The sequence below is a fragment of the Zea mays genome, chromosome 1 (assembly GCF_902167145.1).
Source record: "Zea mays cultivar B73 chromosome 1, Zm-B73-REFERENCE-NAM-5.0, whole genome shotgun sequence".
Classification (NCBI taxonomy): Eukaryota; Viridiplantae; Streptophyta; class Magnoliopsida; order Poales; family Poaceae; genus Zea; species Zea mays.
The window spans coordinates 183661119-183678750 of NC_050096.1; the positions used below are offsets into that span (position 1 = coordinate 183661119).

General features: G+C 47.8%; 1 protein-coding gene across 2 annotated transcripts; it reads left to right on the forward strand.

Annotated features, from left to right (window-relative positions):
* The first annotated feature begins 13080 nt into the window (after positions 1–13080).
* LOC100192481 (uncharacterized) lies at positions 13081–17587 on the forward strand. 2 transcript variants are annotated; one of them, NM_001137701.1, is made up of 5 exons: positions 13081–13154; positions 14308–15271; positions 15373–15749; positions 15849–15909; positions 16004–16884. In NM_001137701.1, exons 2-5 carry the CDS (start codon positions 14420–14422, stop codon positions 16718–16720), a joined length of 2007 nt encoding a protein of 668 aa, NP_001131173.1. In that variant the 5' UTR covers positions 13081–13154; positions 14308–14419; the 3' UTR covers positions 16721–16884. The 2 variants fall into 2 exon arrangements, with proteins under 2 accessions (NP_001131173.1, XP_008677487.1); XM_008679265.4 differs by lacking the exon at positions 13081–13154 and adding an exon at positions 13163–13327 and having other exon boundaries at positions 16004–17587.
* Positions 17588–17632: the final 45 nt, after the last annotated feature.

Sequence of the window (17632 nt, forward strand, 5' to 3'; positions counted from 1 at the left end):
GGTGTCGTACGACTTCATCGTGATGCTGATGAAGGGTCTGTTAGGAGATCGGGGCATCGACTACCTGCTAGAGGTGGGGCTCGCCATCGACCTCCCCGCCATATTGGCACCTTTACTATTCTGCTCACCATCAAGGGAGCCTTCCGGGAATTCAGATGTATTAGCGTATGAATCGATTTATTGTCACACCATAATCGCGGTACCAAAGCAATGATGGTGGATTAGCAATATTTGGGGATTTTTTTTGTGTTCTTACACCGGTGTGATAGAGGAGTTTAAGCCTAACTGTCATAAAAATCTAACCCAATGTTTAAATCCATTTTTTTAAATCTATTCCACCACCAACAGTTAAGAGGAACTCTATTCCACCGCTTGCAGTTAAGGAAAAAAATCAAGTTTTCTGAACTCTAAAAGGCATGGTTTCAGAAACGCCTTTCTAGATGATTTTGCATATTTATTTTTTAGACCACGGTTTATGAAATTGAAGAACAGCAAGTGTGGCTCAAAAGTATAGAGGGAAAGAAAATATATTCTATACGACATTGTTGCATCCTTACTCCCAAGAAGGACCTCCATCCCTGCAGGCTTCCCAGGTTTGCACCTGTTAATCTCTGGCTCATTCTCAGCTTGACCATTCCAAGAGTGCAGAATTATTTAGCATTCACTAACAATGTTATATTTAAAGCCCACACAAGATTATCAACCAATTCAACAAGTGAACACCCTATTGCACCATTCAATAATTAAGTTACAATATTAGAAAACTGTTAATTGGACACCATTTTTATTCAAACTTCCAAATGCAGTACTGTTCTTGATGGTGTTCAATTCAGGTTGTGTGTAAGGTACTAAAAATGCTATAAGTGCAAAGAAGAGCTGGAAATTGTTGTATGTTAACTAAAATAGTACTATGTTTGTTTATTAGCTGCAAGTTTTATGTATTAACTTCAAGTACTGGAAAATTGTTGCCCAGTCTGCCATTTTGGAATTGTCCCTGAACATGCGACTCCAAATTTAGAGGTGGCAGACTGGGTGCGCGATCGGGAGCTGATGACCAGAGTGGTTAAACTTCATCTGACTCATGCACAAGATCGCATGAAGAGGCAAGTAGATAAACATCGTTCAGAGAGGACATTTGCTGTTGGGGATTGGGTTTATCTTAAACTTCAACCTTACATTCAGTCATCCGTTGCAACTCGATCCAACAACAAATTGTATTTCAAGTTTTTTGGGCCCTATCAGATTGTGGAGCGTATTGGTGCAGTGGCTTATCGTCTTCAGCTTCCTCCAGCCAGTGCCATTCATCCTGTAATTCATGTTTCGCAGCTGAAGCGTTCTAATGGCCGTAATGTGTCTCTTTCTTCACAGTTGCCTCAGGAGGAGGTGCCTGTGCAGATTCCATTACAGATTTTGCAGCGGCGTATGATTGAGCGAGGAGGAGATTTCATCGCCCAAGTTCAAGTGTTGTGGTCAGGCATGTCCAAGGAGCTAGCGACATGGGAGGACGAAGCAGCCTTGAAGATGCGTTTTCCAGATGCACCAGCATGGGGGCATGCTGGTTCTCAAGTCCGGGGGAATGTTGGCGACAAGGAGGTGTCCGGGGCAACAGGCGGGAAGACTATAGCACATCGCCGACATATTTTTACAAATTATTATCTCCAAATTTAAATCATGTCAGATATATACCGTTGCAACGCACGGGCCTCTAACTAGTATATATATATATATATATATATATATATATATATATATATATATATATATATATATATATATATATATATATATATATATATATATATATGCATGTGTTTTTTTTTTGGGAAATCAAGGTGGTTTATTGGCCTATTCAGTTTTTTTACGGGTCATTTAGTTAACTTGTTCACATCTACTGTAGGTAAAAACTAAACTTGAATATAATAAACGAAATAATGGAGGAGTGTGCATATGGTGCCATTGGGGAGGGATCATCAGATGCAAAAAAAAAACAGAGAGAGAGAGAGAGTTCAGATCATAGCTAGGGATCATTAATTAGCCTTTTGATGACTCTTCTTTCAGTATAAAACATATATCCTAGCTACAGTGTTGTTTATTAGTCTGGACATGTATTTAAATGTTTGACACAGTCTAAGATCCTTAATTTTGCACACACACACACTCTCTCTCTGCATATATATACCCGGCCTCAACCACCTATATATATAGATGAGCTGCCAATCAAGCTGAATTATATAAACAAAGGCATGCAAATAATTAATTCCCCGGGCATCTGCCGGGAACAAATCTCCCTTGTAGTTAATAGCAGGCAATGCAAATAAACAAGTGGATCTTGCTTGTGTGGCACAAACACTACAAAAGCATCTGTTGTTTAATTAGCCAGCATTTGACAAGACCTGTTTGTCGTCCAGTCCAGGTGTAGGCGTATGTGTACGACGATCCACGTGCCCTAAAATAAGAACACAGCAATCAGTGCATTCTTTTTCTGATCCTCCGGCCTACAAGCTAGCCATTTTATTTTATGTCGATCGGTATATATCTGCTGCCAGTTTCGGCGATTAATTACACATGCATGGTTAAGATGATGGGCAGGAAATAGTTTACAGCCACCGTGATGGTGATCCGGCCAGTTCGTTGTTAGGTTTTTCCATAAAGAACGCTTTATTAAACTCAAGAGTTATCGTCATGCCGATACAACATTGAAGAGTTCGTTATTAGTTTAATTTGATCTAAGGGTGTATTTGTTTAGACAATCAACTAGAATGAAGCGGCTTCATTCTAGTTTTTAAGAATGGAATTGTTATATTCTTTTTTGTAAGAAGAACATAGTCACTCCATTTTTCGTTTGGTTGAATAGTAATAAGCGGATCTGTTTCTTTCTTTGTTTGGTTGGAGACTCATATAAACGTAGAGGAGAGAAGAGCAAGGAAAGCGTTTGCATCCAGTCGTTTTGGTGGAGTGAGAGTATTATTCCAACTATTTATGATAAAATTTTTATATAGAGACTCCGATAGCCACTCCACTCAGCTTTGTTAGAAACTAAACATCCAGAAAATAGAAATGGATCCGCTCCATTCTCCTACCCTCCTTAACTAAACACACCATAAGTTGTTCTTATGTGCGGTCTTTTTTATTTTTATTACGAATTTTTTATGTACGAAAAGACGATTCATTAAGATAGTGCTTAGATTCGGAAACCAAACGCTATCTAAAAGAGGGAGAGCAAAAGAACACCGACTACAGAGACCATAGCCACCAATTACAGGCCGGGACCGCAATTCATTATTTTTTTATGTATATTGTTATATACCGTGTGTTACACATCACTGGAACCACTCACAAACGTACACAACATGAGTAATTAATCAAACGACAGAGATGTTTATTTGTGCGTAGCCTACTCTGCGTGTCGTGCTTTCCCTTCTCTTCTATTTCCATTCACACACTAGCCAGCTAGAGTAGTGGAAATGCATGGTGAGGGAACAAGAGCAAAAATTGCCTGCACAGTTTACATTTGTTTTCTGTTCATAGTCCAGTAGTCCTCTCCATGCACATTGTTGATCACTGTTTTTTACCACCGTTCCGTAGTAGTGACATGGATGCACATTGTTGACACCTTTTTGGAGGCGTCAATTACTCAAGAGAACCAGCGGCGGTGCTCTCTGGTCAGGCGCGGACGGTCCACGGCACAGGGCCGGACGGTCCGCGACCTGGCGCGAGGCGGCGGCGCTCTCTGATCAGGCGCGGACGGTCCGCGGCACAGGGCCAAACGGTCCGCGACCTGGTGCAGGAGCTCGGGTTCCCTGCCTGACGGCTGGACGGTCTGCGCCCTAGGGCCGGACGGTCCGCGCGTGCGCAGGGGCGGCGGAAGATCGCCGGCGGCGCCTGGATCTCGCTCCCGGGAGGGACCCCGTCGGGGAGGAGAGATCCTAGGTGGTGTCTAGGCTCGGGCCGGCCGACCTAGACTCCTCTAATCGGCGTAGAGTCGAAGAGAGGCGAAGAATTTGGGGATTGGAAGACTAAACCTAAACTAGACTAGAACTACTCCTAGGATAAAATGCGAAATATAAGTTGTATTGATTCGATTGTTGATTACAAATCGGTCGTATACCTCTCTATTTATAGAGGAGGGAGGCTGAACCCTTTACAAACTAATTTCCGAGCTTATCCCCTGATTTTAGCTAACAACCGTAGCACAAAACTCGGAACCCTAATCTGTTCTGCGCACGCGCGGACCGTCCGGCGCACAGGCGCGGACTGTCTGGACCGCGGACCGTCCGGCCTCAGGGCCGGACCGTCCGCGCGCTCAATTTGGTGCTCAACATATGCCCCCCTGCCTTTTGGTGGAGCTGAGCGAACCAAAAGCAACTAACTCGATGTTATCACATCGGTTTTCTTAGGCATCTTGCCACTTACTAGGATGGTATGCAGTGGCCTTGGTCTCGATGGTTGACTCAACGGACGTGATCCCTTTAGATTTGATCGAACTGTCAGTCCCAACATCGCCGAGCGTCATACTGATCCTGACCAATTCGTCACCTTGCCTTCCTAATTCTTTAAGTGTTCTGGCGTAGCTCCGTAGTCGACCAGGTCTTCTCCTTGCAGGTCGTCTTCCTCCATGGGCGTCGGTACGTCGTCGGAGGTGTCTTGGTGTAGTGCGGATGGTTCGGCCTCAGGGGTCGGATGGTCCGCGTCCTGTGCAGATGATCCGGCCTTTATAGCCGGACAGTCTACCATACCTGCAGAGAGATGCACAGTTGTCGTTTTATTTACTATCTTTGTGGCCGTTTGATTTTTCTCAACGGCCTTTGGTCTCCATCTCTTTTGTGGTGGCGGATACTGCGGATACGTGTCATTGAATATTCTTTCTGCCTCTTTTTCCTGATTCTCCTTTGCTCTGAGGCGCTGTAATTTTCGCTTCTGCGATCATGTCAGTCCCGATGGGCACCATCGGGGCATGTAGTATTTTGGATCAGCTATTTTATTGACAGTCATACTTTCTTTTTTGTTTGTGTTGGCCGATTCACCAAAAATCATCGGCCCTTCGTTATTTTGTTGTACGACGACATCTGTTGTTCCTATTTTAATGACATCTCCCTTTTTCGTACTGTTGGAGGTTGTAGCTGTATGCCCCCCTACCGGATTAGTCAGCCTTTGGGGCCGAGTTGTTCGGCAATCTTGCTGGGCCTGTGCTCGTGGACCAGATTGAGGGGTTCTCAATCGGTCTTGTACTGGAGGTGTCAACCTATTGAATACAGATGTTTGGGGTGCCCCCCAAGCGGGGTACTGTGGTATCCCAAATGGGTATGGTGGCATGCCCCACATTTGATTTGGGACATATAGTGAAGGTATGTATGTGTATGGATATGGCATAGGTGGATATAGTGGTGGAGGTGTCCATGCAGGTACGTTAGGTCTTAATTGAACATTATGACCTTCCGTCCTTTCCGATTGGTGTGGTGGTCCAATCGGCCTAACCTGCCGTCGCACCTGGGTGGGTAAGCGAGGTCCCTTTAGTGGCCGGTCACTGGTGCCAGCCTTCCTTTTCACATATTTAGACAATAATTGATCAAAGGTCGGGCTAGATTTTACCAACCGACCAGTTGCCTTAAACGTGTTAGTTTTCCACGTACCTATTTCTGGTCGTCGTGGTTTGAAGGTACGTGGTCGTCGTGGCTCTTCGGAGTTGCCGAACCGTCCGCTGGAATGCTCCGGACCGTCCAGTAATGTTACGGACCGTCCGCGCCTGGGCACCGGACCGTCCGCGATGCGTAGTATGGGTTCTCGCTCATGTCCCTTTATCTGCGCTTGCCCACCAGTGCTGGAGTTTGTGATGGTCACCTTCAGTGTCTCCCCTCCATCAGGAGTCTTCTCGGCCATCACTTTCCTGCAAGAAATTTTGTTGTTTCCATCGGCCTTCCGTGCGTTGCCGATGATGATTTCTTTGTCTTTGCCCTTATCGGCTGTGTTGGGCCGAATTAGGACCTTTTTGCTATTAAAGTCGATCGCATTCATTGGGAAGGGCTCCGTGTCCTCCTGAAATTTCAATCGTCCCTCGTTAATGGCCGATTGGATTTGTCGTCGAAACACATTACAATCATTAGTGGCATGGGAAAATGAGTTGTGCCACTTGCAATATGCGCGACGCTTTAGTTCGTCGGCAGGTGGGGCGGTATAATCGATCTTAATGTTACCATTTTTTAGTAATTCATCGAATATCTTATCACATTTGCCGACATTAAATGTAAACTTAACCTCCTCCTGTCGTTCCTTTTGAACTGACTGCAAGGAGGAGCAAGCCGAAGATTTGGCCTGCTCGGGCCAAACTATTTCGGCAGTGTAAACTTTCTTTGGTTCATCGTCCGAACTACTTTGATTGTGTTCTACTATATGGACATTATGATGAACCGTTCTGACTAGTTCTTTGCTTCGGCTTTCACAAGCCGAAGCTCTCTGATGTAATTGTGCTAAAGTAAAGAACTGGATGCCTTCTAATCTCTCTTTTAAATAATAGCGCAATCCATCAAAGGCTATTCCCGCTAGTTGTTTATCTGTTAAATGAATTTGAAAGCATCGGTTTCTCGTACCCTGGAATCTCCGGATATAATCACTAACCGATTCATCCTTTTCTTGTCGTAGGGCCACTAAGTCTACTAAATCTAGCTCATAATCACCAGAGAAGAAATGTTCATGAAATTTTTGTTCTAAGTCTCCCCATGACAAAATAGAATTAGGAGGGAGCGTGACATACCATGTGAATGCAGTCCCCGTTAAAGATAATGAAAATAAACGCACACGGAATGCTTCGGTGTCGGCCAATTCTCCTAATTGTGCTAAGAACTGGCCTATGTGCTCACGCGTGCTCTTTCCTTGGTCACCCGAAAACTTTGCAAATTCGGGTATCCTGGTTCCCTGTGGGTATGGGTGGTGATCAAATCGGCTGTCATAAGGCTTCCAATATGATTGCCCCCCAGGGACCATGCTTACTCCGAGCTTATCTCGTAACGCCCTGGCTATTTCTTCCCTCACTATATCAATGGCAGCCGGTGCGAGACCACCGGCTCTCTGATCAAACATAGGTGGGGTCGGCTGGATGTTAGCATGTTGTCTTTCTCCCCATTGGTTTGAGCTACGTGGTGTATTTCCATTTACCCTATATGGCTCATAGGTTTGATTGTTTCTTTCCGGCCCTCTGGGTGGGGCCAGAAAGTTTTCCTGGGCTCTAGATCTTGAATTAATGGGCTGGTGCATTGCATAATGTGATGTAAAGTGTTGCTGGGATGGGTGAGGATTCAAGTAACAATCTTCCTCAAAAAGGTCATATGCGGACTGTCCAGACATTGGCCCGGACCGTCTGTAATTATGTGTGGACCGTCCGTCGTTGTATGCGGACCATCCGACTGGGTAGTTTAAATTCGGTGCCCTATGTGGTGGCTCGGGTGCGTGTCTAGGTAACTCATTAAAAATGGGCCCGACTGTGGCTGACCCGGACGGTTCGTGCTCGCGAGCGGACGGTCCGGACATGTGTAGATCGACTGGTTTACTGCCGATTTGCGTTTGCTCAGGGTACGTGTCCATCGGCATCCCATAAGGGGGTTGTGACTGGTCGTGACAACCTTTAACCGATGTATTACGTGTATTATCTCCTAATTCAACCTCGTGTGAAGGAAAATTTGCTATACTAGATTTATCAAATGCATGTACTAGTCTCCTACAATCGTTTTGCATAACCCCTATGATATTTTGCATCTGTTCTCACTGTTCGTCTATGTAAGCTTTAAGAGATTGGAGTTCGTTGGTGCTACTTACATTTGGGGTAATCGTAGTAGGTCGGAGCGAAGCCAGATCTGTCGCCCATTGCCGAACGACTTTGTTGTTCATGTCCACTTTGAAGTCAGCCAGGAACTTCGCCTTTGCTTCTTGGATCAGCTGCTCCTGGCGCTCCTCGAACAGGAGCTGTTCTTCAGCCGGCAAGGCTTCCCATGTCGGTGTGATGATATTGCTGGTGGAAACCTCAGAGCTATCTTATGAACCGACCATTTAGGGCCGATTTGATAGGTCTATATGTGTTGTCCCCAGCGGAGTCGCCAAAAAGTATGTTGACACCTTTTTGGAGGTGACAATTACTCAAGAGAACCAGCGGCGGTGCTCTCTGGTCAGGCGCGGACGGTCCGCGGCACAGGGCCGGACGGTCCGCGACCTGGCGCGAGGCGGCGACGCTCTCTGATCAGGCGCGGACGGTCCACGGCACAGGGCCGGACGGTCCGCGACCTGGTGCAGGAGCTTGGGTTCCCTGCCTGACGGCTGGACGGTCCGCGCCCTAGGGCCGGACGGTTCGCGCGTGCGCAGGGGCGGCGGAAGATCGCCGGCGGCGCCTAGATCTCGCTCCCGGGAGGGACCCCGTCGGGGAGGAGAGATCCTAGGTGGTGTCTAGGCTCGGGCCGACCGACCTAGACTCCTCTAATCGGCGTAGAGTCGAAGAGAGGCGAAGAATTTGGGGATTGGAAGACTAAACCTAAACTAGACTAGAACTACTCCTAGAATAAAATGCGAAATATAAGTTGTATTGATTCGATTGTTGATTACAAATCGGCCGTATACCTCTCTATTAATAGAGGAGGGGGGCTGGACCCTTTACAAACTAATTTCCGAGCTTATCCCCTGATTTTAGCTAACAACCGTAGCACAAAACTCGGAACCCTAATCTGTTCTGCGCACGCGCGGACCGTCTGGCCCACAGGCGCGGACTGTCCGGACCGCGGACCGTCCGGCCTCAGGGCCGGACCGTCCGCGCGCTCAATTTGGTGCTCAACACACATGAACAGAATTATTAGGGTTTCTAATTTCTTACGGGGTTTATTTAGGAGCGGTCCAGACCTTCCCTTATATAAACGAATGGGTACGACCGATTGATTCCTCCATAATAGATTCAACTAAATCTATTTATCAAATTTACCTTATTTGCATTATTCTTCCCTTTCATTACGAGTAGGTGTTGGTGTTTATGATCTGACTACGCACTACGGGGTTTCCCACGTGATGCTTTTGAGAAGGACGGCGTTGTTGACTGCGACTCGATGGTACGTGTGGGAGCACGTCAGATCACACGAGAGTTTATATAGGTTTGGACCGCTAGAATGTGTAACACCCTACTTCCTGTCGAGGTTGTGTATTGGAGTTTCACCGATATACATAGATTACAGGTGAACTGTGGGTGGTGGAGGATGAGTTTTCTTGCAGATCTAGTGGTGCATGGTTGCTATGAGAAGGCTAATGAGATATGAGATGGTGCTGAGATATGACGAGATGAGATGCTTTCATAGGGATACATCTCGACCTTATATAGATGACCAGAGGGTTATCCCTTTACAAGTTGTGACCATTATCTAATTTTACCTGATTCATCTTTTAATGCGGCATGCATTCCTGCTTATCCAGAGTTCGATCGTCCTTCATCCGAGTTATCGCCGAGTATCTAGCCCTTCAGGTGTGCACAACCTCTCCGCGCGAGACATCAGCGCTCCTGCTGCGCATAACTCGGCTGTCCGGTCTTCGTCTCCCTATGTCGAGCTCATTCGGCCTGTTTGCGATCCGAGGTCATGTCTTGAAAAGCAAGCTCTCGGGAGGCCCATCAAGCGGCCCATGAGGCGTTTCTGCGTTTATAAGGACCCAGAGGATTTCTATCGCCCGCGGTAGGAGTAATCTAGACTTAGTTTAGCCTTATTAGTAGTCTTCCTCAACCTCTATTTCTTCACCTCTCTTCGTGGCTCGACGTTGTCTAGAGGCGTCTTGGGTAGCCTGCTAACACCAAGACAAGCCCTGAATCTCTCCTCCCAGACGGGGTCCTCCCGGGATGCAAGATTAGGTTCCTGCGAAGAAGAAGATCATGTGTCATTGCAGACCATGAGGAAGCACGCAGGAAAGGAGTCGCTCCTGCAGTGAGATCGTGGACCGTCTGACCTAGAGCCAGGACCGTCCCGTAGAGAGAACCGACAGGTGGTTCATTCTAATGTCAGCGTCAATACACATTATTAAACATTTATATACATGCAACGAGCAAGCCAGTAGATATACATAAATAAGGGTGAAGGAAATAATTACTATGGGTAAGAAAAGAAAGCCCAAGACTTCCGATCATTCATGTCATGCGTGTGAACATGCATCTGTCTAGTCTAGGGCGGCATATATATGCATGCCATGGAACGAGAAGAAGATTGGCTTCACACATGGAAACCAAACCAATTAACAAAAACAAGGAGAGGTCTGGTCTATAGTCTATATCATGCAGCTGATTAAGTTTTTTTATAGTAGTTTAATTAACCAAATCGCTGATTACGGAGACTAACAACAGTACCAATCAAAAGCGGACAGAGACAAGGTTGGTTTCGTCTGTCCGGTAAGCGGCAGCCACGTACGTGGCGCTGCTATAGGTATAGCTAGGCGCGCGCATAGTTCAAAGAGAAGCTTCTGCCTGCGGTTGAAAACAATCAGAGAGGAAGGCACACACACACACATATACTATGGAGACGAGACGACGACAGATACAAATGCGTTAGGAATAAAGAAAGTGGCTCTTGCTGGCTGTCTCAAGGGAAGAAGAGAAGGCTGAGTAAGCAACAAGCAGGAACAGATGAAGAGCCTCCACACACAGACGCTAGATTCAAGGACCATGACAGCGACTCCTACTCTGGCCTACTACCGTACCATTTGTGTGGTGTGGTGTGGTGTGGCTAATGATAATAATAATTGAGCAGCGGCGACGTCGTCACCGCGCGATATCAGCAACAGCTAGCTTAGCTAATCAGAGAGCTGTTTGTATATAATGAGCTCATTGCAAAATTTTTTATTTGATTGACGACAGATGTGTAGCTTGTCACTGCAAGTTTGGAAAATATGCATGCATGTAGCAGATCAATAGTGGCGCAAAACTCTTTGTGGCGACTAGATTATATCGCCGTGTCTTTTGATCCGAGATGGAATTCACGATCAAATGGATGTTTCTTGGGTATGTATGTATGTATGTATGTATGTATGTATGTATGTATGTATGTATGTATGTATGTATGTATGTATGTTTCGAAACACCAAAAATCAAAGGAGAGCTGCTACTAGCTTATTATTACCAAGACAGGCGTCGTCCAAAGAACAAGGTAGCGATCAAACTAATTAATCTCGTTCGAATAAGATATATATCGATGGCGGGCGGTTGCTGGAAACTGGCTTCAACTTGTATCGAAGCATCCAATCGATGCGTTTCCCGGGTCTAACAAGGCATCTTTAATTAAATTTTTTTCCTTTCTTGTGAAGATAATATATATGTAATTCATGTAGGTGGGGTAATCGGTCGCGCGAGGCTTTATTTTTACTCAAAAGATAATATATGTAATTCCTGTAGAGGCTGTATGCTTGTAGCGAGTGATCTGGGATAGATCGTTGCTCATCTTTTTACCAGATCGGATTACCATGTTTAAAACACGGAAGCAAACTTAACAAGTGGTTTAATTATTAGTGGGTGCATGGAAATTATTAAGTAAAAAAAAGAAAAGAAAAGACTGGGCAGTAGATTGTAAGAAAGTGGGCAGTAGCTAGGAATCTAGGATATAAAAAAGGGAGAGGCAGGCATGCACTCACTCGACACTACAGGCTACTTACTGCAGGTAGAGTGGAGGGGTGGATGGATGGATTTGAAGTCCAAGACAATGCAAGCCTAGATGGAATGGATTGTTTATATAAATATAGTATTAGGTCCACCCACTGGTTGTTAGCTTGGGAGATCGATGACTAGATGATGAGACGAAGGGCATCCATCCGTCCGTCCGTCCGTCTCTAACCACAGTCAGCACCCAGGCCATGCATGCAAACCTTTGATTTGAAGAGAGGTTACTAGCTAGTAAGCATCAACGCCGTACGTGCGGCTAGCTAATAAGCCAGCTCTGCAATTTGGTGCACAAAGAAATGAGGGGAGGGTCTGGTCTGGTTGGTGGACCCGTGCCACCGCGTAAGCTCGTGGACCACCCAACGAGGAGGAGGTGGTGGGGACGGGAATGCAATTGCAAGGAAGAAGAAAGGGGGAGGGGAGGGGAGATGGCCCCCGCCCGCCACTAATTGTTTTTGGGGTTGGGGGTGTCACACGTGATAAATCCCCTTCGCCTGCCTCCATGCCTTTGTCCTCAGATGATCTCTCTCTCTCTCTCTCATGATTCTGCGTATCTCGCCCATCAGCTGTAGCTGGCATCAGAACCAACGGAAAAGGGCAGCAGGGTGCACTATAGGAGCGGGCACTGATGGAGTGATGGGAGTCGTCACCAGTGATTTCCAACGCGATCCATCTCCAGCTTTTTCATCAGTCTTGTTTTTACTGCACGAGACAAACCAATCTTCATCACAAATCAGTTTTTTTTTACTGCACAAGAGAAGCCATAGCAGGCCAGCACAAGGGCTCGCTATAGCTAAGGTAGATAGATATAGACAGCGAACGATATGTAAAACGAGCGAGAGATGCAGATGCCTAGGCTTTGTCGTAAAGAAACAACTCGGCGGCAAGTAGCTGGAGAGGAGACGGCTCCTACTCCTGCTCTGCTCCTGTGGTGGTTACACCAGCAAATAAACTCCAAGCTGCCCCAACAGTAGCGAAGGGAAGGGAGGGAGGGGTTAGTTAACCCTGGCCTGCCCAGCAACCAATTCATACATTTAATTTAATAAAGTGGGGGCAAAAAATCATTTCTTTTTTGGAGGGAGGAGGCACGCATTATTCCATATTTGGTGCTGTTGTTAGTGGGTGCTGCTATAGCCAAGCACAGCTTCAGCTCCAGCTTCTTGTCCCCTCCCAGCCCTTTTCCATATCACTCGAGGTCAAGGAGGAGAGGGAGGGAGCTCAGACTCTTGCCTGCCTGGTGCTCTGCAGAGGAGAGAGAGGAGGAAGAGGAGGAAAGGGAGCTATAGATTAGCTCCTTTTTTTTCTTTCTTTCTGGAGCTGTTATTTTATCCGGGGAAGGATCTGGTTTTGTCCCCCGTATTGGGAGGATTTATTATCTTTCTCCTTCTTCCCCCTCCCCTCGACCCTCTCAGCCTCACCAGGATCAGCTTTGTTGCTGCGGAGGCAATCCCTGTCGCCTGCTCCCTCCCCATGAGAGTACCACGCCACGCACACCCTTCAGGTCCAGCTCGCCTCCCCTCCCATTTTCTCAGTACAATCTGCACCATGCTGCTGCATGAGCAGACGGAATTCTTCTATCTGGTTCGCCCGATGAGAAGAAAAAAAAAAGTAGTCTGAATTCTGCTTTCTCACGCTTGCTGTTCATCGCTTCCCGAGCCGATTAGCAGAGAGTCGGTAGGGTGCTGCTGTTTCTTCTCTCTGAATTTGGATGGAGAGACTGAGCTCCGAATTCAGTTTCGACACGGACGCGGGACGATGAATCAGTTGGTCTTTTTTTTTTCTTTTTCTTGTGCTGCTGTTGGGTTTTCTGAGATTGAGGTGGTGGCACGCGCACGCGCTCACCAAAGTTCTTCCTTCCCTCGCTCTGCCGTACGCACCGACGACCAAAGTTACTGATGATGCTGCCGAACCACGTAGTATCCCGGTTCCTTCGAATTCTCTCTTTGTTTCTAGCGTTGGGGCCCTCGGGGTTGGGGATGGATGAATTCTCCGAATTCCCCCTTCCTCTTTGGATGTTTCTACCATTGGAAGAAAGCCAAGCTCTGTTCCCTTTACTCCTGCCCTTTTTTTATGTGGTTCTATTTGTGCTGTGTTGCAATTACTTATTACTGCACCCCAAGTGCGTTTTTCGACCAAGGAAATCTTACGTCTTTTCATCTTCTTCTCTGTTATCTAGTATTATACAGCCGCATCTGTTGTTGCAGCTGTTCGGATTGGTATAGCTGCAATCCGTAGAAATACTGTGCCAGTCACAACTGAATTAAAGCTGCGGGTGTTTTTTTTTTTTTGCCTCCTAATTCTCTCCTGCTTTCAGCCACTTTTACGTCGTGAATATATAGTTTCTACTAGAATTTTTTTTGTTGTTTTTGTTGTGTGTGCCTCAAGACCGTGGACGAGGAGGCTAAGCAGTTTTATCTCTTCTCCCAGATTGAACAGAAAAAGGGCTTATTAGTTCGAATTATTTGATTTTTGGTTTCTTGAGGCGTGTGATTGTTTGTCTTGGTATAGCAGATCGAATTTTGTTTCGTACTAAACCGTTTTTTGCGAACAAAGTTTCTGTTTTTTTTTGGGTACTAAATCGGCGTGTCATTTATACTGCTGCAGAGAAGAGAGAACTTATAATCGATCTTGGATTTCTTGTGACTCGATTTCAGGAACGCCGTAAGCTGAAGCTTTCAGTCGGCTGCTGAAACCTCGTTCATCAGTCAGTCTCCAAGGCGGTTCGATCGTGGTGGCCATCATCAGCCGAGCGGCCAGAGCTGCACGATGGCTACCTACTACTCGAGCCAGGGCAGTGAAAGGGAGCCGTCGCAGAACATGTACTCCAGAGACCCCGGCAATGGCACCGCGTCCTACCCTCCTCTGCCGTCGGCTCTGGGGAACTTGCTCTACTTGAACAGCCCGGCTTCTGGCGGGCCGTACACGGATTTCGGCGGCGTCCAGCAGGACTGCATCGAGATGCCTGAACCTGGACATCCTTCGGTGATGTCCCATGACTCGTCTGCCAGGGAGATCGAGCCCGACATGCTGGGGCAGCAGCGGCGCTCGTTCGGCCTAGCCAGAGGCATGAAGGACGAGGTGCTGATGCGCATGATGGATGGATCAGGATCACATAGCAGCGCAGCCGATGCCATCCATGACGACGCCCCGAATGGCATACAGCTCGATTTCGGCGTTCTGGGCAGCCACGGCCCGCCGGCGCAGGGCGGCCAAGGCTCCTTGTCTCTGAGCCTCAACACGCACATCATGGCGCCTGCCTTGCCGTACTGGCCTGTCGTCAAGGCAGACATGCTGTCGCCGCACTCCTACGACCATGGCTGCGGCGGCGGCAGCGGCGGCCTTGGCTCGGAGCCGTCGCGGGCGATCCGGAACTCGAGGTATCTGAAGGCGGCACAGGAGCTGCTTGACGAGGTCGTCAACGTCTGGAACAGCATCAAGCAGAAGGCCCAGAAAGAGCAGGTGGAGGCAGGGAAGACGGAAGGGAAGGAGAACGAGGGAGGAGGGCCCAAGAGTGAGGGTCCGCAGGAGTCTGGCGCCAACGCTGCACCGGAGCTTTCTACTGCCGAGAAGCAGGAGCTTCAGAACAAGATGGCGAAGCTGATGGCGATGCTGGACGAGGTGGGTGACTGAAAACTGAAAACTTCTTCTTCCTCCTCCTCTTCTTCTTCTTCATAATTTCTTTTTTTTTTCTTAATGCTGTGGAAACGTATTATTCCCAGGTGGACCGGAAGTACAAGCACTACTACCACCAAATGCAGAGCGTGGTCTCGTCCTTCGACATGGTAGCGGGGGCTGGAGCCGCCAAGCCATACACCGCGGTGGCTCTGCAGACGATCTCGCGCCACTTCCGGTGCCTCAAGGACGCCATCAACGACCAGATCAGCGTCATCAGGAAGAAGCTCGGGGAGGAGGAGAGCTCGTCCGGCAGGGAGGGCAGGCTGACCCGTCTCCGCTACATCGACCAGCAGCTCAGGCAGCAGCGGGCGTTCCAGCAGTACGGCATGATCCCGCAGAACGCTTGGCGGCCACAGAGGGGCCTTCCTGAGAACTCCGTCACCATTCTTCGTGCTTGGCTCTTCGAGCACTTCCTTCACCCGTAAGCAGCAGCTTCTCACCTGTGGCTGTGGCGCGCGCTAGCTGTTCTTTTCTCCTTCTTCCTCACCATCTTGTCATGGCTGATGGCACTGTCCTGCAGGTACCCTAAGGATTCTGAAAAGCTGATGCTGGCAAGGCAAACAGGCCTGACGAGGAGTCAGGTGACGACGATGCCTCTGATTAATCAAGACTAGAGTCGTCTCATGAATCTTTACCTCTGTATTCTGACCGTGCTCCCATGCCTCGGGTCTCCAGATTTCGAACTGGTTCATCAACGCCCGCGTCCGCCTCTGGAAACCCATGATCGAGGACATGTACAAGGAAGAGACCGGAGACATCGAGCAAGACTCCAACTCCTCCTCCGACAACGCGCCAGCAGGAAGCAAGGCCAAGACGGCGTCTTCGCGAGACAAGGAGGACCACCTGGCGAGAAGCTGCTGCACGCCGCGGGCCGTCTGCGAGAGCAGCAGCCAGCTGAGCGAGCCACCAGGAGGAGCCAGCATGAGGGCCATGAGCGTCGCCGCCGCCGCCGCTGGAGCGCCCATGGGGTTATTCCAGAACGAGCCTGGCCACGACCACGACCACGACGACAGCTTCATGAGCCTGATGCTCAAGGAGCAGCGACCGAACGACGGCGGCGGCGGCCTCCTCCTCCACCACAGCGCCGTGGCGCAGCACCAGGACGAGAACGCCCGGTTCATGGCGTACCACCTGGCGGAGCTGGGCAGGTACGGCAACGGCAACGTGTCGCTCACCCTGGGGCTGCAGCGCTCCAGCAGCAGCCTCTCGGTTCCGCACGCTCAGCAGAGCTTCCCCGGTGTCGGAATCGGTGTCGGAGACGACGACATCTACAATGCCACCGCCGCTCCTCTCGGTGTCAGCGTGGCGTCGCCGGACTACGAGTCCATGAGCCAGATGGATCAGCGGCAACGGTTCGAGCAGTCGCCCCTTCTCCATGATTTTGTGGCGTGATTGTTCGTTTGCCTATACTCACTCTCCGTTCCAAATCGCAAGACGTTTTTTTTTTTGGCTTTTCTAAATCCATGGCCTTTGCTATACTAAATATAAGATATGTGTTTAGATATACCCAAAACGTTTTATAATTTGGAACGGAAGAGAGTACCTCAGATGATTATATATGTGTTACATATGTGCCTGAAAGGAGCATTGGGTTGTAGTAGCCTGTAGTTTTTCAATTGTATACAGATTGGTGGTATACTGGTATAGCAGGAAATGTAATGTAGCGTAGGTGGGTTGGGGTGATAGGGGTGAAAAGGAAAAGGGAAAGGATCTTGTAAAGATGAAACACACTATACTATACGTGTAAAAGCTTGTGATTTGGCCACCATACTGTTGTTATGTGATGACATTCGAACGGGGCCTAGCCAGTTTAGACCAGTAATCAAGTTTTAAAAGCATTTCTACGAGTTCATCGCAATCAGGTGTGCGAATGACATCTAAACCATGTCCAGAACAACAGCTCCTATGAACATACACACTGCTCCTTCGTGTCAAGTCTGGTGACCTGAGAGATGTATGCAAATGAAAGATGAAATGCATTTAGAGAGGATGTGTTTAAATGCACTAGAGCTAATAGTTAGCTTAGGGGGTGTTTGGTTGTAGGGACTAAAGTTTAGTCCGGGTCACATCAAGCATTTGACTTTCAAATAGGAGTATGAAATATAGACCCAACCAACTGGACTAGATTCGTCTCGTCTTTTAATCTTCGGCTGAGAAATTAGTTTTATAATCCGACTACATTTAATACCCGGAACGGAGGTTCAAACATTCGATATGACAGAGGCTAAATTTTAGTTTGGGGTAACCAAACACCCCCTTAATAGTTAGCTGTTAAAATTAGTTAAAGACATCTAAACATTATAG